General features: G+C 38.3%; 1 protein-coding gene, 1 long non-coding RNA gene and 1 other non-coding gene across 10 annotated transcripts in view; 1 reads left to right on the forward strand and 2 right to left on the reverse strand.

The window, feature by feature from the left end:
* The first annotated feature begins 154 nt into the window (after nt 1-154).
* Nucleotides 155-26,897, forward strand: part of LOC145965562 (diacylglycerol kinase eta) — a 28,518-nt gene continuing 1,775 nt past the window's right edge. For 2 of the 7 annotated variants that reach the window (XM_083089229.1, XM_083089234.1), the window contains exons 1-21: nt 18,575-18,986; nt 19,652-19,856; nt 19,959-20,095; nt 20,268-20,359; nt 20,431-20,576; nt 20,700-20,868; nt 20,989-21,091; nt 21,681-22,003; nt 22,100-22,411; nt 22,491-22,642; nt 22,760-23,009; nt 23,099-23,478; nt 23,576-23,883; nt 23,960-24,302; nt 24,377-24,601; nt 24,683-24,785; nt 24,868-25,137; nt 25,211-25,505; nt 25,607-25,921; nt 26,010-26,105; nt 26,191-26,322. In XM_083089229.1, coding sequence (XP_082945355.1) covers nt 18,951-18,986; nt 19,652-19,856; nt 19,959-20,095; nt 20,268-20,359; nt 20,431-20,576; nt 20,700-20,868; nt 20,989-21,091; nt 21,681-22,003; nt 22,100-22,411; nt 22,491-22,642; nt 22,760-23,009; nt 23,099-23,478; nt 23,576-23,883; nt 23,960-24,302; nt 24,377-24,601; nt 24,683-24,785; nt 24,868-25,137; nt 25,211-25,505; nt 25,607-25,921; nt 26,010-26,105; nt 26,191-26,322 — 4,392 coding nt within the window. In that variant the 5' untranslated portion in view covers nt 18,575-18,950. Of the gene's footprint in view, nt 668-18,574; nt 18,987-19,148; nt 19,168-19,651; nt 19,857-19,958; nt 20,096-20,267; nt 20,360-20,430; nt 20,577-20,699; nt 20,869-20,988; nt 21,092-21,680; nt 22,004-22,099; nt 22,412-22,490; nt 22,643-22,759; nt 23,010-23,098; nt 23,479-23,575; nt 23,884-23,959; nt 24,303-24,376; nt 24,602-24,682; nt 24,786-24,867; nt 25,138-25,210; nt 25,506-25,606; nt 25,922-26,009; nt 26,106-26,190; nt 26,323-26,897 lie in introns of those variants that run through there. The other 5 variants (XM_083089235.1, XM_083089230.1, XM_083089231.1 and 2 more) reach the window with 5 other exon arrangements.
* Nucleotides 15,098-18,168, reverse strand: LOC145965567 (uncharacterized). Of its 2 annotated transcripts, none has more exons than XR_014436764.1 (3): nt 17,930-18,168; nt 17,359-17,629; nt 15,098-15,203 (listed from the first exon to the last, which is right to left on the reverse strand). It is a non-coding gene; the product is annotated as an uncharacterized LOC145965567 (long non-coding RNA). The 2 variants fall into 2 exon arrangements; XR_014436763.1 differs by lacking the exon at nt 17,930-18,168 and adding an exon at nt 17,825-17,923.
* On the reverse strand, nt 17,800-17,871 carry Trnat-cgu (transfer RNA threonine (anticodon CGU)). The gene has a single exon. It is a non-coding gene; the product is annotated as a tRNA-Thr (tRNA).

The raw sequence follows: 26,897 nt of genomic DNA on the forward strand, positions 1-26,897 counted from the left end.
TGCGCTTATCGTTATCGAGCATCGATAAGATCGCGAGTCGTTTGACCGACGTTGTTGCGAGTCGGTCACGAGACCCGTGCAGCGCCATGGAAACGCGCCCACCGAACGACGACGACAGCGCTCCACCGCGGCGCGTAGCTGTCAACTTCACTCGGCTGGATCCGCTCAGTCGGAGAGGGAACGTCGACCAGCGCGCATCGTCACGGAGCAGGAAGGCGGTACAGCAGCAGCAGCGGCGGCCAGTGGCGCGAATCCCGTATGCGTTATGCCGCGGTCGCTGCCGAGGCAAGAGCGATTGTTTCCCGCGGCGAGAAGCAGCGAGGACCGTCACTTTGCGGTCGGCTAGAGTCATCCGTGAATTCGCGCGTCGTTGCGCGACGAGGACGAGGACGAGGGAGCCTCGACGAGGAGCAGGATTCGGCGGCGACCGCCGATAAACTCGCACAGAGACAGAACACGATGCTGCAGGGCGCGAGGTTGCGACGCGCGACGCCGAACGTCGCCGGCGATGCGTCGCTGATCTGAGACGAGAGAGCGAGAGCGACAGCGCCAGGGCAACGCGCCTCGCATCCGTGGTCCCCGCAGCAGTTCCGCGGGGCGATCCGGCTGGCCGGCCGGCCTCGTCGCGACCGAGTCGCAACTCCCGCCCGCCGCACCGGAGAACCACGTGAGTAGACTCTACGAGTCTAGAGCACGCACACTATGCATCCTCTTCTCTTCGGCTGCACTCTTCTCCGCGCGGTCTCTTTCCTTCTTTGCTCTTCCTTCTCTTCCTTCCTCTCGATATACTTGATTGTTTCTTTTATTTATTATACTTGAATAGAGGAAGAGTGCAGCTGAAGAGTTGCCGATTTCTCGAGACTTGAGAGGAGAAAAATATTCTGACCCGGTCGCGTGAAATAAACAAATGAAATGTTGAATTTCGTGTATAAGTTTTGATTATTATGCGAGCCTTTCTCGAATGTCAAATCGATTGATTCTACTTTTTGTAAATATTTTGAATTTGAGTAATGTGAGCTAAACACATGATTAATGTTTTAGAGGCTCATTATATAAGGATTATGTAATTTGAATTTTTTACAAAAAATGTAAAGAATGAATCTTCTCCTATTTTCTATATACTGTGTATATGTGTGTCTCATTTGAATTTGAATTACAAATTAATGTAAATTAAAAAATTTCAAGATGAAAGGAAATGCAGAATGAACGTATCACCTATAGTCGCAGGAAGAATATTTTTGTCCTCTTACAATTCGACCGAGTTTACACTGTGCGCAGTAGAAAAACATAGTAATTGGCAGACGTAGATCGTCCGGTCGCGCTTACTTGCTAGCGATTCCCGAGTGAATTAAATCCGTCAGACAAAGAATCTGTAATTACTAAAATTAATGCGTGTTAATTTGGAAATTTAAATTTGATTCGAAATTTAAGCTGGCGAATAATTAAAATTGTCGCAACTATTAAACTCGATTTTAATCGACCGCGAGATCGACGAAATCTGGTTTGGATACCTGCCGCAATTGCAGGTTATTAATTTTAATAACAGGCAGTTTTGATATTGCATAGTACTAGTATTATAATATTAAATAGGTATATATCTTGATAAGAAAAAATTCCGATCATTTTTTAATTTTGTATCTTCCTCGGAATATAAAGATTGCTTCTATTTCGTAGAACAAGTTTGATTTTATCAGAACTTTTATCGAAGACGTGAATCATAGCGAGAAAAAAAGAGAGAGAGAAAATTGTTTTCCAAGTTTACTTATTAAACTCGAAATTATACTTTTACCAGAGGGGAGAATATAGATTAGGCAAATAACAATTTGATAGAGAAAAAAGGAGAGGATATCGGTAACAAAAATTGCGCGCAACTTGTGTAAATAAAATTTGACGAATATTGATTATGCGAGTTTACAGATATGAGATTGCATCGAGCGGAATATCAATATTTGTTATTTATATGGGACATAATTAGCTTGAGTAAACTGTAATTGAGTGTAAAAAACGCTCGATTATCCGTTGCCGCGTTTAACAATGGTATTTTATCAAGTAAACAATTAATTGCAAATATATGAATGGCGAAAAAACGTATTACATTTGCACCGACACGTTTTATCGAGAGAGTTTGTTCTGTCGAATTTAATCCATAATTATTAGCTTTTGTATTCGCCTTTTTTATTCGACGAATATAACGTTCTCGCACATTGCACGAATAACTCGACTACAACTCGCATAAATACCAGCGAGAAAAATTCGCGTAGAAAAATTAAACCAGACATCGTAAGCTGCGTAATCAAAAAAACATCTAAAAATCTAAGAAGCTTTATAGTTAAATAGTTGGACAAAATAACACGCAAATATATCAGCGAAGAGTAACTCAAATAGAAGTTTGATGTAGAAATGATGTGTGTAGAAAAATTTATATACGATACTTTGAAAAGAAAAAGTTTTGCGAGAGGAACTTTCTTTCAAGCTTTTTCTTTTGATACCTCACAAGAAAGTCGAAATCCTGCTTGTACTCGAGAATATAGAGTCCCTTTGTACAATAAAGTAGAAGGAGCATTTGTGAACATTGTAGTTGGTTCGACGGAGTGGACCGACGACGAATTAATCCTTTAACGTTTTCATAAATTTATTATAATTTCTCGGACAAATCTTTTTAATTCCATAAGACTTTCAAGAATAATTATCAATTTATTTTGCCCTAAGAATTTCTTTCTTTTGAGATATTTCTTGCGATTTTCATAAATATTTTAATTTAAATAATAATTAATAATAATAAATATATAAAGACACACACATCTTTTCTCTCTCCGATTTATTATATCGTAGATATCTAAAAAATTATGCAACGGATATCCTTGACATTTTTCGATTGTCGAGGTTGCGGTCGCATCAATCTTACATGCACATCGATATCTCAGCAGTAGAACAAGCAATTGCGTTTCCGTGGCCTGGGAACGGCGGCAGGAAATGTCGTAGGTTCAGATAGAGGACATTTACCCTTCTCCCTATCGCCAAGCCAAGCACAAAATGATATCGGCCGTTCTAGTTCGCCGCGATATCGATTTATTCGTATAACTTGCTTACTTATTGATGACGAAATGCATTACGTCGGGTGGGCGCATATTTGCTTGATCTTGAATGAAAAGAGCTTAGGTCAAGCTCATATCTGAAATAATTTAACAACGCATTAGCAATATTTCTAAATAACTAATAATATTTTAAAGTTTATTAATCTAACAATATGCTGAGATTTTTTTAATTATCTTTTTTTTTCTCTTTCCGATGTAAATCATTTCAATAGTTAAAACTAGTTCAATAGTTAAACTTATTTTGTCTTTCCTAAAAAAATTTTTTAAATTTGACTTATACTTTTTTTCTTTTCATCGGACATCAAAGATATGCAAAAATGAAAAAAAATTGTTCTTCTTCATTAGATTGTTCGATATGTCGTATATATATATATATTTTTTTTTTTTTGAAAGCTGAGCAATGAAAGTAATTTTATAAGGAAGATACCGATCGTCCTCGTTTCCATTAATGTTACTTTTTCCTGACCGACCATGTCCTTTTTTGTACAATCGTGTCGTGGGCGTTCCCGCCATTAAATTCGAGGAGAAATGCAGACGTTTCGTATTACACGTCGAGTGGAAGCACTTTATGGTCGCATGAAAAGAAACTGTGTCTATATGTATCTGTATTTGAAACGGGATATCCGCAGCATCCTTTAAGGACGTCGAATGATTTTTCTTAAGAGGTCGAGAGGGTCGGTAACAGATTTTTCTCTGTCCTTCGAGTCTTCGATTATCGGAATTGGATTTGTCGTGCGGGGTCTTTAGGGATTGTAGACGATGTTTCGAACTGTCAATAAATATGAGTTATTGCTCCAAGTTTAGAGAAGTAGGGTCGTTACATTTAATCCAATATTGAATTACCGCGTAATATCGGGGCTACTACTGAGAGAAAAGAAAGAGAGAGATGATACATTCTCTACTATTATATGCCCTCCTGTTATTATGTAGATGGAAATTAATATACAATATGGTGTGGTGGTCTGCGTGCGATTTAACGAGCCCTCGTTATATATCGCCGCGATAAGATATTGCTTGAGGTTCCCGGGAGAGCCTTTAATAGGCCAACATTATACCACGAACTTTTCAAGCCACAACAAACTGTAATTAATAATTGCGAGTAAAAACAGACGATACGCGCGACGCGAAATATTTTTCCGCTGACGTTACGCGTGTAAGATTGATACGTAACAAGAACCGCCAGCATCTTCGTGACTCGGATAATCGCATTTTCCCGCGCGCATCTGTCACTCGCGGGATATAAATGACAATTCTCCTGGACACGACAGTCCAGGCGGGGTCCTTATTACATAATAACATTAATGACGCCGATGCCGCTGTAGGGGATGCCGGATCGATCGGCGAACAATTTCGCGGAGGATGAGAAAAGAAAAACGATTCAGTGCGCCGGCGAAACAAAGAGATTTAACAAGAACGGAATTCTCGCAATAGATTACTGCCCGATTGCACCTCGACGTCGATTATCCCGCTAATTTCGATTAATTCATTTCTTCCCGTCTCCCTTTGTCCCTGTTATATGCAAAGTTGTGACATACAAGAGATCAAAGGAAAAACTTTAATATTACATTTTTTTATAATTATAGTTGAAGAAATTTTATTAAAAATCGTTGAAACTAAAATAATATCTCATTCGAAAGGTACGAGACTTTTCTTTTATCGATATTTGATGTTAAAAAGTCACCGCAAATGATAAAGATTACAGAATTCCTCGAGTTCTGAAATGTATTCTGAATTCAAAGCTACAGATTCGTATCGATTTTCTGATGACGGTGATATTGACACATACATATACACACACACAATCGTTAGTAAAATAATATGGAATACCGAGAAAATTTCGAGATTAAAACGAAAGAGGCGTTATCTCTCAGGAAGTGGATCGCATTCCGAATACCACAGAGATCGAACAACGAACGCAATATCGCGTACGCCAGAATCGTCATATAAAACTCGTCGAATGGATTTAAATCCCCAGATGACACCTGCAATTGTTATATCTCCATCGTTGTGTCGACGGGAATTCCAAAGAGGAAGCGCCAGGAGGGTGCATCTAACTCGGGGCGCGATGACGTCTATTCTGATACACGTGTCGCAGAAATGCGAAGAAAAAAGCGGCATCACGCTCTGCAGCACGAAAAGGTTCGCCGAACATTGATCGGTGGATTCTAAAGAAGCATTTTAAATATAAATACTGTATCTCTTCTCTCTCCCTTTCTCTTAATATTAAGAATGAAATATTTATACGATTAAATTACTTTAATAATTATATAATATGTGTTTTCTTTTATAATTATATATTTTCTTTTTTTTTAACAAATATATTTTAAAAGGAACTCTCTCTCGTCTTGTGTGTGCATAATATAAAATCTTTTATATATCAACAAAAATATATATTTATAATTAAAAACTTTCGTTTTATAATTAAAAATCTTCAAAGAATATCGAATTGAATTGAGCTTAAATCGTATTTTATATCATTAATCCAGACTGGTCCAGGTCAGATCCAGATTAAGTCCGCGCTGGATTCCGTTCGAGCCCCGAGCCGAATTCGTTCCCGGAATCTTGGGCTTAATCCAGGCTGGATCCGAGCCAAGTCAGGTACTGGGTTAGGTAGACCTTCCATTAAATAAGCTCGGTGAATAATTTCTCGCATTGTTAGGCTCGACCTAAGGGAGAAGGGTGGGAACGACTTATTAAATTTTCATCCTTCGTCGCGTCCCCGGACAGTATACTTCTCACAGTTTATTATTCAACGTCGTCGACACCGTGCTATAATTTCTCTTCGCGACGATAAAGGCCCGAACTTCTCGCGCAAAATCCTCAGAGTCGACTCTAATCCGGATATCGCATCTTATTAACCGTCGTTCTTATTCTCGACTCTTGTTCTCGGTTCGAGAAATCCTTCTCGTCCTTCGTTTTCATTAGAAGGATCTCCTTCTATTCAGTCCTTTCACCCTCGACGAGCGTCTGCGGCGCGTAACAATGAAAGACGAATGACTAAAGGCGCGGATCATTTGAAGCTCATTTCAAACTCGTTATTTACTCGCAAGAAACAGAAACTTTTCTCTGGGAGATATTTACTTCTTCACATTTTTATACCTTCGGGAAATGAGAAGTTTACGAGTACGTAATTCTTTCCCGCTCATACATATCTCCGCTCGCACGCACATGATAAATCATATACTGGATAGAGTGGCCGGGGAACAGCATCCTCTCTCTCGTACGAAGGGTTCCTCTCAAAATAGGAATTTAATGGGTATACACAACGCGGAAGAAATATCGAGCCGTAGGGAGAGAGAAAAGAGAGAGAGAGAGGCAACGGAGCGGCGCGTGCGGATGTGTACCCGGCGAGATTCATTTTCCGTATCGATTCGGTTTTCAGTGTTGCGTCTGGTACACAGCATCGGCCGTGTAGCGGGATGTGTTTATACAGCTCGGCCCGAATGATAGAACGGCACGAAGAGAGTAAACAGAACCGACGATGAGGCTATAAGAGAGGAGAGACGCTCTAGATAGATCTTCTTCCATCGTCATTCCTGTCTTCTTCGATGGATGGGGGTGGTTAATGCAATATAGGCGATAGTGTAAACGAGATACGAGTACATGGTCCATGATGACGTAGCCTGGTACTTTGGGAGGGAGAGACGAAAGATGTGCAATGTACACGAGGGTGGTAGAGAATAGAGAAGAGCATCCGGGTCGACGACCCTTACGTGCGAGACCTAAATATACAGGCGAGAAAGAAAGTTTCGTCGTAAAAGCCGAAACAGGCACCCGGGGACAAATAAAGAGAATCGGGGTATCGTAACGCCACTATCATGGTTTTCCATAATTTTATTTGAAAGAGAAAAATTGCGCTTTATTTATCGTACAATTAATACTATAGATTTTAATTTAGAAAGAACGAAATAATGTGACACCTTTTAAAAGAATTGATATTATAAAAGTATTTGAAAATCCTGATTTTTTTTATATCGTGAATTTTTATGGTGACAATTTTTAAGTCACGTATATCGAAAGAATAAAAAAATTAGAATTATGTGTATATATATATATGTATACATAGTTCTATGCTATATATACTCAGATCCTATTTCGGGGGATTCTGGGTCAATTCTCTAAATCTTATTAACAACCCAAGGCGTTTGTTCAATCGATCCAACCGGTGTTTATCGCGCAAATGGACAAGTTTGGGACGGCCGCAATTGTCCAACTCGGCGCGCGATAAGAATAGCCTGTGACATTTGTGAACGCGCTTGTCCTAGAATTTGTCTATAAATGGTGACACATAACTATGTGCAGCGAGCTAAATGCAAACGCATATCTTATCGGAAGATCGATCTTACTCTTCAACTTGGAATATAAATGATTTTACACAGCTGACAAGAGAATTAAATTTTATTAATGGAAACAGATAATACCGATGGGAATACCGATGTCTTTTAATTTCAATGAAAAGTTTTTACTTGAATTGAAAATTGATGAGGAACTAATTTATTAAAATTTTTTTTTGCATATCAGTAAATTTCAAATTTATCGAATTGTTAATGAAAAATGAGCTCTCCTTCTATTTCTTTTTCTTCGTCGATATCGTCGTCAAAATATTCATTAAAAATTAACACGGGGCATCGGCAACATTCTTTAAACAGTATTCTCAGATATCGTTTAGTAGTTTCGGCCGTATCTAGAAAAAGTTACAAGAGTATTCCGGAAAGTGGCGTTGCGCTGAAATATTCGCGTTATAGGGTCGAGATGAATTTTTAACGAGCGTTCAACTGCGATAAGGGGTTGCAATAATAGCACGTGCAGGTAATATTCGCGATGCACTGCCGGCCATTTTAATGGCCATTAATGAAGTTGAGTCCAAGCCGAGTCACGCTATTCGCTACGGGATCTATCTCGAACAAATTTCTCGTAAAATTTTAACGTTTGGCGAAACACTATAAAATTTTAATTAACATGCATTATACGTAAAACGCTATATTTGACGCACATTATATATACATGTATTTAAAATAAAATAAAAATCGCGCGAATTATCCTGCGCTAGGTATCGCAGAATTTCATAAAAAAAATTTAATGCGTTTCAAGCGTGACACACTTCAGTTGCGCGAGATGGAGTTTTGACTTTGTGCATCCATCATCGAGATATACCGGGGAATATACATATATCAGAGTTAGTAACTTCGCCCACTCTGCGTTTCTCTAGTCGAACTATCGCGCCAGAAACTCGTTGATATATGACATACAATGTTTGCTACTCCAACCGACTCGGTCCCGCATTTCTTTCATTGCCGTTTGTCGCCGTGAAATTTTTATATTATTACGATATATATCTCCAACGTATACGATTGTCGTTACTTATGTTACGCGTTTACGTTAACTGCGTTAGAGAGACGGTAAATGAGATCTCCCACGTAGTTTCGTTATTCGTAGCGAGATTGCGGCCGCAAAATTGCCATGTCGTGGGTGTGTCAAAATAGCTTCTTTTTTATGTGTTATTTCTTGTTATAACGTCGCTCTTAACTCTTTACCTACGAACGTCATATCCACCTATTATTAAGAATTCTGCGCATTTAAAAACGGGCGAGTAAAAAAATTTTGAGGAAAAAAATATCAGTTGGATTTCTCTCGCGCTGTTAAATCTATACAACGTTTAATTTTATAATACTATTATCCCGCATCGATTACCGTGGAAATAATAAATTTGACTTGTAAAATTATAGACTCGTGCAAATTGCATCTCCATTTTATTTATCGGGTATTTTCGAAAAAGCAGTCTTATATATGTGCCACAGCAAAGGGTTAAAGTACCGATCGTGACTTCTCATGAATGTAATAGTCGATCGTGCAAAGTATCTTTAGAATTCTCGCTATTTTGCTGTGCTGAAACTTTACCGGCACGTTTCTCGCCGAGTAGAATTTATAGAATGTTAAACTCATAGCAGGGGTAGAGGAACAGAGATGAGGGAACGGACGAGCATCATTGCCTCGTGCAATCAGTTCAATTTAAGAATCGAACTCTCGCTATACATCCGTCTTTCGCGAAGGAGAACGAATGAAGATGGATGCGCCTGTTATATAAAAGCCCCGAGAAAACGAGTCGTTTACGATCGGTTCAGCTATTTTCACTGTCGTGCAATTCAACTGTAAAAAAAGATACCCTTTTACAAGATTCCTTCGCGCAGCTATCATGTCTGCAGATTTTTTCGCTATCGCGTTTCACGATAATTTCTGCAATTTCACAATTCCTTCTCCTCGCATCTCCTTCCTGCCTTTATTTTACACGCATAATTTTATATATGCATATATATCGCAATCTGAAATATATTCAGTCTTGATGGGATAAACTAAAGACTCGTGAATTCACCGTTAATTAAATTTCCTGTGAATTGATTCCATAGTAATCGATACGGAATAATAGTATTACAAAATTGAAGGTAAAAAGATTAAAGAATACGTAAGACAATTAAGACTTAAGAGAAAGTTGAAAGCTAGTTTCGAGTCGGGATAACATTCCTCTGTATGTGTGCTCTGCAAACACGCAATTGCTGACGCAATCTTGACAATTTGAAGGGAAAACCAGATGTTTCTCTTGCGGTCGCGAAACATATTTCCCTCGTACGCTCTATAATTGTTTTCATAGTATATATATCCACCCCATCGGGAATATATATTTGCGGTCGCTCGTATCAAAACGTACGTAAACGACACAAGCCCTTTTACGGGCTTTCGACTCTCGAAGGCATTCTCGACCAACTTTTTCCAACAACGTTGGAAAGGGCAAAGAGCGATAAGCATCTCTTTCGACGAATAAGGGGTGCGTCGCTATCTATCTGGAATAAGCAAATCCTATTTACGATGCAGCATTATTAAAGCTTACACAAATATATGCATACGCGTGAAATGTTTTCCGCTCTGTTACCAGGAATTATTAACGAGCATATGATTTAGCCGCTTTCTGTTTTGAGAATGCCATTTCTGGAAAACTCTTAATTAACTGCGATATCGATCCGTTAACCCCGTACCACATTCACTTTGGTGTCCAATTAAAACCGTCGACCAGAATGAAACGGTACGACTATTTAAATCGACACTTTTGCTCGCATCGAGTTTGCTCTTGAAACTTCGCGATGCGAGACGCGATTCGGGATCATATATAAAAAATAAAATTATTATCACGACGTACGTATTAATTAGCGCGTTAATGCTGTTGAAATTTGGATTACGCTTTCTCTCTCTTTTTTGAATATACTTTGATCTAGCCGTTTAGATATTTTTAGTCGTACATAAGCGAGCATGAGGCGACTCGAGATACGTGTCGATCCGCGCGAGAGATGTGTATCTTAAATTAATAAATATAGATATTTGTGTAGATTCTGTATGATGCATCGTGTGCGTCGAATCACCACCTACATGCCGCATTTATTTATAGCCCATGAAAAGCGCTATATGCCTTTGACGCGCGAGTTGAACGTTTATCGCACGCGGAAAACGCGCGGCCGCAAAACATAATAGCCAATTCGTCTCTACCGTCTGGCGTTACGACATTTACTCGGAGGTGGCATTTCCCATCGTCCGGAATACCGTCATATGTTGACGTCATAGAGATTTTAAATGCCTCTATGTGCTTCGTGGAAAAAAATCTAATACATTTAATTCCTCGTAAAAAAAGCAACGAGGTGAAGAGAGCGTCTCTTTAATGTCACGTCAAAGATGTCGGAAAATACCTGACATGTACATACATACCTTTCTGCATTGCATATTAGTTTTTTTTTTAAAGATCCGTATCTATAGATTTCGGAAGTGGACTAGCGCGATCGATTTTCTAATCGATTTTACTCTTGTACGGAGATTTTAATCCTATACCCTGATGTAAATTTCCATTTATTTCGTTTGGCTTCGATTTCCTTCGCGCACACCACCGATGGAGTTTTATTACGAACATTGTAATTAGCGTTGAAATATAATATCGCGTAATGGAGAAAGGAGAAGTTCCTGGTAATCTGCCTCTTGTTCTTGTCCAAACACTTGGCGTTAACAAGACGTAATTCCGCGCGTATATTGCACGCGTAGCATAATGCTCGATACACGTGCGTATCTCGATGTATGATGTTATCGCTGATGGAGAGGAACGATGACGTTCCTCGACTTGTACGATAAATTTCATTTTTAAGTGGTGTGACGTAATAATATACATAATCCGGGAAATCGAAACAGAAACGCATGCGTGTAACCATAAGCCGCAAATTCTTGGGGTTAATTTGTAACGCGGACTTCACCCTTATCCTGATATCCATTTGTGCGACTTCGTTTTGCCTAGAGCTAATTAATAGAACGATTAATTATTTACGCGCTGTTATATTCGTTGCATAATAGTTGAGCTGCGGGATTGTTTGTGAAATTCTATCATGGTATTAATTAGAGAAATCTACGTAAATGATTGTTATATAAGGCTTTCATTAAACTAGATGACCTGTTTACGATATTATTAATCTTTGGCACATATATGTACTCAATTACATGTTTTTAATTGAAATCTTTCTCATTTAATAATGATAATTTTTAATAAGGTACCTGTTTATTAGAAAAATTTAATTTAAATATTATTATAAAGAGCGAAGTAAAGCATCGGATTATCGGTAATTATATTCGGATCACCAGATTATGGAGGAATATTTGTTTATCGTTAGACAGTAATGCGGAAAGCCGAGTTAATAAGGTACGGGATGATGTAGATTAATTAATCAGATCGCTCTTAATTACTTTTTATATGAAACATATAATTGACGCTGCTTCGAAAAAAGAAAAAAATGATATAAACGAAGGGATCAGAGCGAATAAATCTTCTAAATAAAGCTTAATCGCTCAATTACAAAACGATTTAGAAACTACGCGTATTTATTGACCGCAACGGGCGGAAAGGTGGAGTTTAACGGGTCGATGACAATTTTTCCGGATGTTTCATTTGGCTATCCGACCAATCCTGATGACCGAATTTTTACACGTACATTACGACACGTGAAATCCAGTGCACGTACGTGTGATATAAAAGGACACTCTGATATAACTTTGCGTTTCGCGCCCCTATCTGCTTTTTGTCCGAGAACATATTCATACCGTCCTGCATTTCAATGCGACGATCCCCAACCATTCGAGCAACCCGCTCGAATATTAGCTTCTCGAGAAATATTTTTCCAACATAGTCACCAACTTTATGTAACGATCAAACTATCGGATTCCCGATAATATCGTGTCTTTTTGACATTTTATTTTTTAATAAAGTTACACATATTTATATTTTTAAAATAATATTTACAAACAGAAAAAATCTCTCTGCGCGGTACAAATTACGTGGAGTAGCAATATTTGACGAAATATTTTATTTGACGACTGATATTTTGTTTGGTACTAAAGATTATAGAATTAATTGCGAAATTAATTGGATAAAATTATGATTGAGATATCACACACGTTTCTATTATTTGAAGAGCGAGCCTGAATAAAACAGTCGCATTCCACTGTTTTATCTCAATATTTGTTAAATGTGGCGAGGATCGTAATTTAGCCGCGACCCATATTCGGCGGGGAGCGGAGACCAGGGATCGAAACGCGGGGCGCGTTTATGCAAAGGTCAAGTGTCCATTAAAAATCAGTCGCAGATTTGGTCGGAAGGGAGGAGGAGAAGGAGGAGAAGAAGGATATTGGCGTCGTAGAAAATGCGGGCACGTGAGATTTTTCGTGTTCCATTACGCGAATGTATTTCTGTTCGTACGCTTTGCGAAAATTGTCGTTACGCCACGTCGTAATTGAATAAGAACACGGCTAAATTGGAGCACGTGCGTGCTATATTCGTGGACTGAGCGCGAAACAATTTCCCGCATTGTAATCCGCGGTGTCATTCTGCGCCGGACAACGCCGCGTAATCAGCGCGAATCGGGACTTATTTAATTTTAATACCGCTATTGTCACTTGCAAATTGCTCGAATAACTCACTTGACGTTCCGTGCTTTCAACTACATCGCGTTTTTTTTACGCGGGATGCCATTCATGCATTAAAAGCTTTGCAATTACGAAATTTCTGTATATTCTTAAACAGATGAAAGCTATTCGTTGCATTCGCGTGGAAAAGCAATTTCGCGCAATTACATATTTTGCATTTTATGGAAAATTATTAATTAACAAGAGAAACATGTATTGTAAAGAATTATTCGAAACGAGCTTTGTGTCTCTGATATATGTTATTTCGAGCGAATAATATGAATAATATATAACAACGCATTTGATATATACGTAACATACCCTCATCTCTTTGCAAGATATATAGCTGTGATGAGATCAAGTGCCCACAGCTTTAACCGCGTGTGAGCGAAAGGACCTTTCGCGTGCTACGTATTCTCCCGGACAAATACGCATTCTATTATGCAGGAGACCGTGCTTAAATCCACCTGGTGCTTATTGCACGCTCTACGTGCTACTAAAAATAGTCAAAGGCGTATGTAGAGTAATGTAATGAAAGTTATGACACAAACCGGGATGGTCGGTGCTAATTAAAGTGCGTGGTTTTAAGAGCGGGCGGAGAAAGGGGGGGAGAGAGAGAGAGAGGGAGAGAGATAACGCGACCCAACTCACGAACCCATGATAAATTCATACTACAACACGTTAGATTACACCCATCCCTCGAGAGGGATGATATCACGAAGATGAGTGTTGTCTCTCGGATAATACGTGACTGGCTCAAAACGAAACCGCCCTCTCATTCGGTTCATTTTTAATTTAAGACTTGTTTTCGTGTGTGTATTTATAAATTGCTAGTATATTAAATTATCGATGAGAGAGAATCGAAGAAAAAAATTCTTATTTCTCGGAAATTGTCCTCGAAAATCTTGAGTAGAACCGTCTTATTTATGTAACTCGTCTCATTTTATCAGTTCACTGAATCTGAATTTGTCAATATCGTTAAAAGACGTTTGACATTTTATATCATTTTATTATAAAATATCTTTCATATTACTTCCTCTTTGCGTATAAAAGTTTTCTTTAGAAAAGTATATTTTTAGAAAAGAATATATAAAAGATGCCATTATACAATTACTACTATTTTAGAATCTTTGTGATCTTTATAATACAAAATGTAAAGACGTAACCACACTACGGCTTGCGGTTGAAATTGATCAATCAGAACAGAGCAATTTGTCGGCCGGCTACTCTAATTGGTCAATTCCAACCGCAACCCGTAGTGTGTTTACGGCTTAACATAAAAATGGTGCTTTTTTTCAATGACAATTGCCACGTTATATAATATGTATATATAAATTGAGAAGAGATAAGTATCATCGTTCTATTCTCATAGAACAAATTTCCATCGCTTTCAAAGCGATGGTAATGCGAGGATTTCTTTTTCTTTGTAGTAGCTCATGATATTGAATATCGGAGCGTCTGAAACCGAGTCTGTGACCCGAGAATGTCTGACCTCTTTTTGCCATAAGCATTAGAACGTCGTTTTTTGTTTTTCATTCGGGACTAAAAGAGAGGTTTTATTTTATATATATCTGGAGCTAGAGAAATTTCTGCAAATATATCTCTGAACGCTGACACATGTCTACCTCTCGACAGACAGTTGGACGAAAAATATTGCTCTACGTCAAACTAAAACGCCGGAAAAATCTGCAAAAAAATCACTCGATGTCTACGCATTTGGCTAAACGAAGATGTATCTACGACCCCGATCCATCTGTCGGTCGCGAGGATCTCGTGCCGAATTTATATTATCGCGCAACACCACTGATAAACGCAATATACCTGATTGATAGACGAAAGACTGATATTCCGGTTAATGCCATAGCGCGGCCGAAGCATCCGATAATTTAAGGGACGATCGATCCTTCCTCCGTGGATTCGGCAGCTCGCGTTAGAATGGGATGGATTTCCAGGTCAGAAGGTCACGGCGTCATTTGCGAGCAGCGCGCAAAAGCAGGCTCACAACATCCAGTATACAATATTGAGAATCCAGCTTTCAACGAGTGGCCTCGTTTTCTCGAAGCTCTCACGCACTGGAATTTCGTGACGTGGCGCTTCTCTCTCACTCTTTTTCGGCTTACACCATCGCTGGGAACACGTTTGTTCATAAAATATGTATGGTGCGCCGTATACGCAAAGGGTCGAGAAAGGAACGAGGAGCATCCCCAAGAACGTAGCCTATTTTTTATCGTGCAATATTGAGGGTGACGAAGGTAAAAAAAAAAGAGGAATGAGGAGCGATGGCTCTCTCTGGCGCGGTTACAGGCCGTCCCCGCTTTTCTTACCTTCGTTCATCTAATATCTCAAAAAAAAGAGACATTGATAGAAGATTTCTCTTCGATATATATCCAAGTAAAATAAAAATATCTCTCCAGTCTCTCTTATCATTTATCATGTTTTATATAGATACAAATACATATGTGGTCTTGGACCATGCCAACGGAAGGTATTTATCTGGTATCATATAGTTTAAATGGCAGTTTAGTCTAGGCTTTCGCAACTGACGCTTATATAAGTTAGGGAAAATCTGACAGTAATAACATATTATATGTAGCTGAGACAGTTGATTCATGTAATACGACAACGACATGACACGATGGAATATTCTTTTATAAACTTATAAATTTGTCTTTATATCGTGAATGCTTTTGTGCAATTGTAGGAGAATATTTTATCATATTTATATCGTATAATATGAAATCGATATTCAACCATCGACAAGCTCATTATACGAGTTACGTTCACCATTGTGAGGATTTTTCTCGCATTTTTATTAACGCGAAGGACATTTTGAGCGATATAATATCAGGTATTTCAATCTATATATTATATATAGACATCGCGAAAGCTCGCATTCACAGCTACGCGTCTAAATGAATTAAGTAGAGCGTATCCGTGCCGTGTCTGACCCAGTTGAAAGTACGCACCTAAATATTCCTTGTTATGTTCATTCAGACACATTCAAAATTTACAAGAATGTGCGATTAACAATTAAAGTTGATAATGGATTAAAATCGCTTTATCCTGTGTGTAAAGTATTGGACCAGAATAAAATTGAGAGAGAACTTTGACATATTTTTTCAAGTACTTGTGGAAAATTAATTCCAAAGTCTTGAGAAAACTTCATCTGGAAATTAATTTCGTGCAGTTTCCTCAGATTTTACAGTTTAAATTAATTTAGTGATTATTTTTAAGGTTCTTGGGTCTGAGATATTTCGTATAATCAATTATCGTATAATCAATTATGATTCAACTTGTGCGTGTATTCTCACGGTCTTATCTTCTTGAGCAAATTGAAGGATTAGAATTCGAGGGATGTGCATCGATAGATAGATATAAAAGTAATTTCTCGCGTACATCGTGTACAGGACGATGATTAATCGGCCGCACTACCTGACGATGATTAATCGCTTACTGCGAAAAAGACGCAGAAAGATATCGCACAAAGGATAGAATTTTTTTCTCGACCGCGATTCGCCATTCGTATATCTTTAGTAAGGATGAATATTCGTGCGTCATATTACAAGGAAAATCCATTAACACTATTACTTCTCCGTCGCATTCACCTCATATCGGCGCGTGAGCCTGCGAGATATATAAGGTGATTCGCGATTATACTATAATAATCGCGCCGCATATTTTTTCGCTTATTATAAAAGCCATTAGGCCGCGAGTTTACGGTGTTTGTGCGAGTTACGAGCACTCAATGGGAAATTATCCTGTCGCGACTATCTACATGCCACGGATGTCTCGTCTCTATTGTATCGGTGGGTTATTCCGAACAATAGCTGACGGTCAAAGCAGTTTGGAATTGCGTAACAATCGCATGGAACAATATCCATGCCATTTGGAAACAATTAAGCTCGATTATCGAAGAGAAAATTCCGCGAATATAACTTGTTTCTCTTGTAATTTCATGACACGCCGAGTGGGATACAAGCGTTTTATTTCATTCACGGTTGAACACGATTTGCTACATCTACATAACTCCCTCGTGAATCTCGCGATTCGGAAAATATACTACGTCGCGCGATTGTATATTCATCACCAGAGAGAGAAAGAGAGCACGAATGTGCGAAACGAAGGAGCGCGCGTTTCTTTTTTCGCGCGCGATGAATAGGGTGGCCGGATGGTTGGCGTCGTACAAAGGCTGCGTTCGAATTTCGATATCGCAATTCGTGGGATGAAAGCACGCGGATAACAAAAGACCACCTGACCGACCGACCGAGAAGGCCAATCTCACCTGGCATTCAATCATCGGCGCGACGCGGTATGGTTTCTTTGTTCTTGGTGTCAAATCCAACACCTATACGTCCGACTCACGAGACTGGAAAAGTGGTTCTGACAATAAAGCAAATATACTGTTGGCTGGCGTGTCAGAGAGCGAGTCCGCCTACGGCTCGTCAATAATTCCCGCGGATTTGTACCGATGTCCAATAATCGTCCTCCATGAAAAATTCAAGTTTCAAGAGACAGCTGTCGGGATCATCGTTGAATTCTTCTTACGGTTGAATCTGTATAAAAAATTCAGCTAGGATATAACAATTCGGTACAGCATTATTGACGCTCTGGATGTATCATGAATCATTGAGGAAAACTATAACTTTATAAGATCCAATGTATCATTGATTATCGATCAAATAATATATTCGGAGAATTGATTGTTTTATCGTAAGCAAAAAAATGCCTCCTGTGAGGTTTGAACTCACGACCCCTGGTTTACGAGACCAGTGCTCTACCACTGAGCTAAAGAGGCGTTCTGTAGCATCGAGTGGTATCATTCACCCTTGTGATAGCTGTAGAGAAATATTTACCCTTCTGGAAATGACACATGAAAGTTACACAAGAGACATTGACGCGACTACAAAATAAAACGTATATATTCGAACGTATCCTCTTTTGCTTCCTTCGAAGACGACGAAGATTGACAATTGATAATTCTTTCAAAAATAAAATTCTAAAAATAGAAAGACGCAGGATCGCTGCGCGAAAGTTAAAGATTCATAGACTGACATGTCGCACAACCGCAGCTATATTTGAAACTTATAACCTTTCCACGAATAATTCAATTTTTATTTCACAGATATTAAAAAAAGGGTAGTATTCATTGCCAGAGATCGCGAAATTTTCAAACTGCACGCGCGTGGACAAAAGCCCACGTTATCGAAAGATAGCTCCGAGAATACACCCTGTCAATAACGAGACACGTCAGAGACACGTCAGACATTGTTTCGCGCGCGGCGGCGGATAAGCACGAGCGATAAGTCCCTCGCGGCGCACAGCTGTTGCACAGCTGTTCAGCCGGTGTATTGACAGCCGCGCCGCCTGATCGCCGCCGGTGTATTGACCATTGGTGGTCGCGACGCGTCGCGTCGGTATACGGTGTATTGACAGCCGCGTCGAGGCGCGCCTCGCGCCTCGCGCCTCGTGCCTCGCGCCTCGCGCCTCGTGGCTCTGGACGACGTGAAAGCGCGCGTTGGCGTCGCGCACAATAGCGCACGTGGTGTCGCGCGCGTGTGACACGCGACGAGGGAGCGTGTGCGAGACATTTATTTATAAACGGTGCGACGAAGAGAGCATGACATGCGCCATGGGAAATAGGGCACGCTGGAGCTACCGCTAGAAAAACGGCGTGAATCGCGGGTGAGACGGGCCGATGCGTCGTCGCCGCCGCCGCCGCCGCCGCCGTCGCCGCTGCGGCGAGCGAGCTCGGATGCTGCGTCTCTTGGCCGTCGCGTGTGACACGTCGTCGCGGTAAGCTCGCCGGGGTAATAAACGATACCGCGGGCGGGTCGTGTCGCGGATGTCGCCGACGCGTCGCGAGTCGCAGCTCAAATGTCGAAGCAACGGAGAGCCCGTTCCCGATTCAAGGTACGGCATCGCGAAGGTTGGACTAGGCGAGGCGAGGCAGTAGTGATCGTACCGTGTCCTCTGGCCGCTGTAATTAGGTCGCCTGTGAATATGTTCCGCCGCTAATAATCGTTTCCTATCGCGCGGTTTGGTAACAATGCTATTATCGATTGTTTACAGCTTGTAGACTGTTGGCTGAATGGTAATGAGCATTGCAAACTCGTCGACTCATGACGAGTTCTCCATCCGTTTCGTTCGATTCATCTTTTCATTTGCAGGATTTAAAAAAATTACACAAGAATGAGAGACTATTAAATATAATGAATATATTTAACTAGTATACTCGATCAAAGTTGAGGATAGCTAAATGATAATTTATGAATATTTAGTTTTTAAAACCAAGGCGTTTTACTTTTTAATCCTACAGAAATAGATTCCTTAAAGTTTATTTTAATATACCTGCTTTTTTTAAAGTTGATAGTTTTATATGTTATATGTTACGTTTAATTGTCGTAATATTTTAAATTATTCTAGTAATGTATGTGATGAAATAGAAATAAAACTCACTACAATAGATAGTTATATTTTTCCAATTCAAGCTTTATAACATTGTATATACTTGGATTTTTTTTAGAATAATATAAATACTATAAAGTATGATAATCGATATATCTCTTATGTATTAGGTGATAACTCCACTTCGGTCATTGGTTCTCTGTGGTGAAAATAGACAAGACATGGAAGAGTGGTTAAATACATTAAGAACAGTGACGGAGAATCGTCCTCAGGGTGATCCTGGAACTGCCGAGTTACTAGGAGGTAATCATCAGTGGTATGCGACTAATCATGCCAGACCCACCTATTGCAATGTTTGCAGAGATGCTCTGCATGGTAAGGATTTCTATTTATTTATTATAATAATATAATCATAATTAAAATTTTTGTAAAATTACTTAAAATATGTGTGACATTTACAATACAATATTGTTACAGGTGTTACTTCCCATGGTTTAAGTTGCGAAGTTTGTAAATATAAAGTGCACAAGAGATGTAGTGCAAAAGCAATAAACAATTGCAAGTGGACCACTTTAGCATCCATTGGGAAAGATATCATTGAGGACCAAGATGGGGTACGTGCGAAATTTTATAATTAAAAGTTTTTATATAGGAATTGATAATCAAATACGTTTTCAATTGTGAATAGACATTTCAAAATGATACATTATTTATAATTACCTGATAAATATACCAAGAATGTATTTTATATAATATATATATTGCTTAATTTTATCTTTTTTGTAGAACATCACAATGCCACATCAGTGGATGGAGGGGAATTTACCAGTGTCCTCAAAATGTTTTGTCTGTGAAAAAACATGTGGCTCTGTACTTAGGTATTTATACTATAATGTATTTTTATATAAATAATAGACAATATTTGACCACATAAATATCATCCATAAAGCGACGTATTATTTAGGCTTCAAGATTGGCGGTGTCTATGGTGCAGAGCAACTGTACATACAGCGTGCAGACCTGCCATAAGTATCAAGTGTCCATTAGGACCAGCTAAACTCAGTGTAGTGCCTCCTACGGCTTTGCATAGTATAGGTAATTATACTTTTTGTTTGTATTACATTATATGATTTTATATGTGCGTGATTTACATATACACAAACTCACAAGAGAAAACTTTTATTATAGTAGTAAAGTTATATGTTGAATGATTATCAGGTAGCGATGAAGCTTGGGAAGCTGTTAGACCTACAGGATGCAGTCCACTTTTAGTATTTGTAAACAGTAAATCTGGTGACAATCAAGGTGTTAAGTTTCTTAGGAGATTTAAACAATTATTGAATCCCGCACAAGTGTTCGACCTTATAAATGGAGGACCGGGTCCAGGGTAAGTGAATCCTTGTTGATAATAATCAATAATCTGAAATATTATTATTATTATTTATAATTAACTACATATATATATAGAGATATATTAAATATGCAAATCGTATTTTTTTCTTCCCAGATTAAGACTGTTCCGTCACTTTGATCCGTTCCGGATACTAGTGTGCAGTGGAGATGGGTCGGTGGGATGGGTGCTTTCGGAAATTGATCGACTCGGAATGCATGTGAGTTTTTCTCGACAACTTTACTTATCTATCTCCTTCAGCGCATGAATTCATTTTCAGCTCAATTATCATTTTCTCTCGAGTCTAATTATGTTCTACTGCATCTACATATAAGTATATTTATTTCTTTGTGCAGCAACTTAGCATAGTGATACTTTTCTATATTATGTATGCATGACTATAAATTATTAGCCTAAATACATGAGAATATAGAAATATAAAATAGCTTAATAATTGTAAATTGTTTTAACATGTCTTTCAAGATATGTTTATAATACAATATTAATATAAACAGTACTATGATATTTAAATTTACAATATTGCAGCCAACGGTATTAATCTTTTCATGTTTTCATGATTATAAACTGCATGGCGTGTCTCTTTTATGATTTTATTTCAGATGAAACTGGTGTATATGCTTTAGGCTTCTTTATGTGCAAAGCTTCCTTAACTTTATTTACAGACGGTAAGTACTAAAATGCATGACTAATTTATTTATTTAATTTATAGAGAAAATTTAGTATAAAAAACATTAATTATTTACGTATAACGAAAAAGATATGCAGATTTATGTTTTCAAACTTTATAGAAACAATGCCAAGTTGGAGTGCTACCTTTAGGAACGGGAAATGACTTGGCGCGTGTATTAGGCTGGGGATCATCGTGCGATGATGACACGCATTTACCTCAACTATTGGAAAAATATGAGAAAGCGGGCACAAAGATGCTGGATCGATGGAGCGTTATGACGTTCGAACGCAGCATATCTCTGCCATGTCACAAAGTGACTCTGCATCAGCCCGACCCGGCTATAAAATCGAGTGTAGTTCATCAGTATGAGGACGACGTTCTTGCTCATATAACAAACATTTTGCAATCCGATCAAGAGAGCATAGTTATATCTAGTGCCAAGTAAGTAGTTTTGGTCACATGTGTGTATGCATGCAATTACGTAAAAGTTTATACAAACTTTTCAAGCTTTGCTGAACCTGAAATTTTCTTTTACAGAGTTTTATGTGAAACAGTGAAAGATTTTGCAACACACATACTGGAAGCCAGTCTAAACACAGGGGACCAACAATTGGGAGAAAAATGTGAAACGCTTCAACAAAAACTTGACTTATTATTGCAAACATTATCAAAAGAGGAAAACTATTTGTCCGATAACGTAGAAGAAATTGACATTGGCACTCCAAATACCGAAACTTTAAACAGCAATCAAGAGAAAGGTGCTTTAGAAAAGCCAGAGAAGGAAATGACAAATTTAAAAAAAGTCAGAAAAAAAAGATGTTACATGGAGAGAGATGCTGTGATGTCTAGGTATATACACAATGCATATTATTTATAATATTATATTAAAGAAAAATATATATATAAAAGATATTTTAATATTTTTTAGAGCAAATAGTTTGAAAAGGGCCATCAGAAAATTAGTGGAACATACAGAATCGGCCGTCGATGAACAGAATGATCCGTCAGACGAGAAACAAAGTAGCAAGATGCCAAACATTACCATAACATCTGATAATCCTTCGATGAATACTACGATAAGTAAGTTCCTTATAATAAGGATAATGGTTCTCTCTCTCTCTCTCTTTCCCTCTACTTCTCTTTCTCTCTCTTCTACATTTTTTTCTTTAACTTGTGTTTCTATAATAAATAATTTAGATAAAAAACATTTGGATATCTCTGGCTTATTACAAACAGATCAGACATCCGACAATATCAGTTTAATGCCAACTCTAGAATCCGGTAGCAGCATAGAGATATCACCTTGCCCAAGTCCTACTCCTAATGTGGCATCCTTGAGTCCGATGCCAGATTTAAGGAGAGACTCGCAACCCGAAGAATTACTTACTCTGCCTGCGCCCGACGGTTTCGCTGATAGTAGACGAAACAGCGAAAATATGCCCCAAGGGTAACTTTTTCTAATTTAACTTGAGCTTGATGACGCATCATCATAGTATTTGAATAGTCAAAGTTATATGTATCCTGATTTAATTTTAGAGTTTTCAGTTTTGACTCGCCTGCAGCACAAATTGCCGGCAGTCAACAAGAAGCGCAAACAGCTGCTTCTAACGATAATTTCCTGTCGTCCGAACGCACGCAGATAGAACCTGCTTCCGACATCCCAATCACTGTGACAAAGACCAGTTTAGATACAAGTACATCATCAGATGATGCGACCATACAAGACACTATCGTTTCTCCTGACACAGATTCACTTCATTCTAGAAATATCTCACCAGAGCATGCACAAAAACTCGCGAAAGTCAAATTTGAACCCAGAGGTAGCTGTACCAACAGCATCATCAGTACGGATAGCATGGTTTCTGACACATTGGATTCCAAAAGTTACACCATTCGAAATAGCGAAAGTGAAATCGGTAGGTGGATTCTTTGCCACTACGAAACGTTGTAAGAGCGCTTGCTTTGCATGTACATCGTATCTAATTATTAGATAATTTCTCTGACACTTTTCAGGACATATAGATAGTGATATATTCGATTCCACTAAGAGATCGGAAAGTTCGGAAATCGGACACATTGACTCGCCGGATAATTCTGACATGCTTTCTACGGAGACTCAGCACTCGGAAAGTGGTTTAGAGGATTTGAGTTCTCTTGGACAGGACGTTATCAGCGCGATAATGGGCGAAAAATATGATTCTGTCAGAGAGGGCTTAGAGATCGAGGAACCGCGAAAATCTTGTGGTTTAGCTCAATTTAATGAAGGCAACGATATCGCGAGGCAATCTTTCAAGACAAGAAGTATAAAGATGGATAAGGAGGTGAAGAATATTAAAGATGATTTAGTTTTGTCTTATAAAATTGAACGTATAGAATTAATGTACCTTTTATTAACAGGGAATGCTAAATAAATATAAAACAGACGGTTTGACGACATGTGTACGTGTGTCGGGAACTAAATCGATACAACCTATAGAAACAAATATAGTATCCGCGAAGTTCGATAATGTTGAAAAGGAGAAAATGTCTGATTTGTTGAGTCCGGTATGCTGTTTCACTGTTTCGTCCGACAACACACAGGCCAACGAAAAATGCTCTATAAACTTTCCGCCGCAGATTAGCGTTATCATTGATCCACCAAGCCCATCGTTGTCAATTGAGAGTCATCACAAACTTAATTTAGATTTTAATCTGGATCCGCATGATAAACAATACAGTAGTGGTGGTAGTATGGAGAGATGTAAGTTCAACCTTGATTAATATATTATCCAGCATAAGAATTATATTTTGATGACGCTTCTTCATGTGACGCAGTAAGCGTGGAACTGCCCGAATCGGGTTTTTCTCCGCAAGCTACACGGCGTATCAGTAGCGGCAGTTTATTGAAAGCATCGGAAGTTGTGTCATTAGCGGCTACTGCTCGTCTAGGTGGTTCAAGTATGAGCTTGCGCCATGAAAGAGCGAAATCTGTTGACAAAACGGAAGATGTGAAGAAACTTCCGATAATAAATCCCTTGGTCCGATTGCCGATGTGGCCAAGTAAGTCTAAGGTGCAATATCGAAATATAATCTCTTTTATGTTGTATAATTATTAATGCTTTTTTGTAAACGTATTTTCAGATGTAAGTGGTGGAGCTGGTCTTATCAGTCAAGCGTTGTTGGCAAACGCGGACGCTCTATGTGCAGCAGTATCGCCATTAATGGATCCGGACGAATCATTGATGTAAGTTGTACGTGTTATCATGTAATTAATAATTATGATGTGATCAATTTTGTTTTCTAATTCTTGTTTTTGAATTCTACAGGGAAGGTTACTTCGAACGGTGCGTCATGAACAATTATTTTGGTATTGGCATAGATGCAAAGATCAGTCTCGATTTTCATAATAAGAGAGAAGAGCATCCTGAGAAATGTCGATCGCGCGCTAAAAATTATATGTGGTATGGCGTTTTGGGATCTAAACAATGGTTACAAAAGACTTATAAAAATCTCGAGCAAAGAGTGCAATTGGAATGCGATGGTCAAAGGATACCGTTACCTTCTCTGCAAGGAATCGTCGTGTTAAATATACCAAGGTACTTACAAAAGAAGAGTGATAGATACATTTTTACATACTTTTTAACATGAAATTTTTTCCTCGAATAACAGTTTTATGGGCGGTACGAACTTCTGGGGTGGTACGAAGGAAGGAGATTTATTTTTGGCACCGTCGTTCGATGATCGTATATTGGAAGTGGTGGCAGTCTTTGGATCCGTTCAAATGGCTGCTTCGCGGCTCATTAACTTACAACATCACAGGATAGCTCAGTGCCAGACAATTCAGATTAATATTTTGGGTGAAGAAGGTGTTCCGATACAGGTTGACGGTGAGGCTTGGGTTCAACCACCCGGAATTATAAGGATTATACATAAGAATCGTATGCAAATGCTTTATAGAAATAGGGTAAGTATCTACTTAGATTTTTCAATAAGTAAAAAGTAATTTCGGTTGTAATAAAAAATATTCTAGGTTATGCGTGTAATCAAAAATATTTTATATTTCAGGCGCTTGAGACTTCGTTGAGAGCATGGGAAGAGAAGCAGCGTAACACATTAAGCGCCGTAACTCAATCTACTTCTACTCTAAGCAGTACTACATCGCAGTCCACAACGCATTTGCAGATATGTAAGCCGTCTCATTTGAACGATGAGGAGCTTATTATTCTATTCAGTTTTATCGAAGCAGTGACGACTTTAGTCAAATGGGTAAAACTACTGATTATATCACACCCGAGTTTAGAACCAGAGCTGTATCAAGTCGCCTTGCGTACAGCAAATGCGCTTGAACAAGTACATCCGGATGGTAAAATTTTACAAGGGGTAGGTGATATAATTTAAGTAAAAAATCGAGGAATATATAAGATATTGTGATAGATCTTCTTGCTTATATTAGTTTATATATCAATAGATGAGCTTGAGACCTATGGTAACTGAATTGGTATCAAGTGCGAGACAATTATATGAAGAATCTTGCGAGTTGCTGCGCGATAAAGCTCACAACTTGGTAAGTATATTAAGTGTCATTTTACTGTTTAATACATTAATAAGTTTATTAAATTGACAGTTATATTTTTGTATGTAAAATGCAGAGATTACGAGAGGATTTGGAAAACAAGCTATCTATGTCTTTAGCTACTATGGAACAGGAATTACGAAGATGTATTTTTGACGAATCAGGGACAGGACTAGTTTACTTGCAAAACACTCCCGCAGATGATCAGGTATAGTTATTTCTTATGCTTTATGCAATGCTGTTCAAAATTCAATTTTTTAAATATACGAGCTAAAATAAACTCTATTCTGATGTTTCTTGTATATTTTGCATTGTGATAAAAAGTTTACATTTTGTGATACTTATCATACATTTAATTGGGATAGCACAGTATATACTCACAAAATTAGTACATATAAAGAAAACTTTGTTTCTCGTAAATATTTAGCAGTTTGTTTAAACAGAATTTAGATAATTAGATTTATATGTACTTTGGGACATATACAAAATTTTTCTACTTATACTTATAGCACTTAATTTTTCACGAAATTAATAAATTCGAGCGAAACATATTAATACATTGTTAAGATTAATGATACAATCTTTTGTTACTTTATAATATCATATTTTACTCATGTCCGATATTCCATCTCGCTAGAGTATATTTTGAGAGACTCGTTCAACGTTGATAATAAATTTTGAGAATTAACTAGTTGAATATAATATTATGAAAGCACCTCTCTTCACAAACATTAACACAAGAATATTTACAATTCTCTCTTTCTCGAGAGAATTTAACAATTC

The sequence above is a fragment of the Camponotus vicinus genome, unplaced genomic scaffold (genome assembly GCF_025532165.1).
Source record: "Camponotus vicinus isolate PSW18456_S1 unplaced genomic scaffold, iyCamVici1.0 SCAF_14, whole genome shotgun sequence".
Classification (NCBI taxonomy): Eukaryota; Metazoa; Arthropoda; class Insecta; order Hymenoptera; family Formicidae; genus Camponotus; species Camponotus vicinus.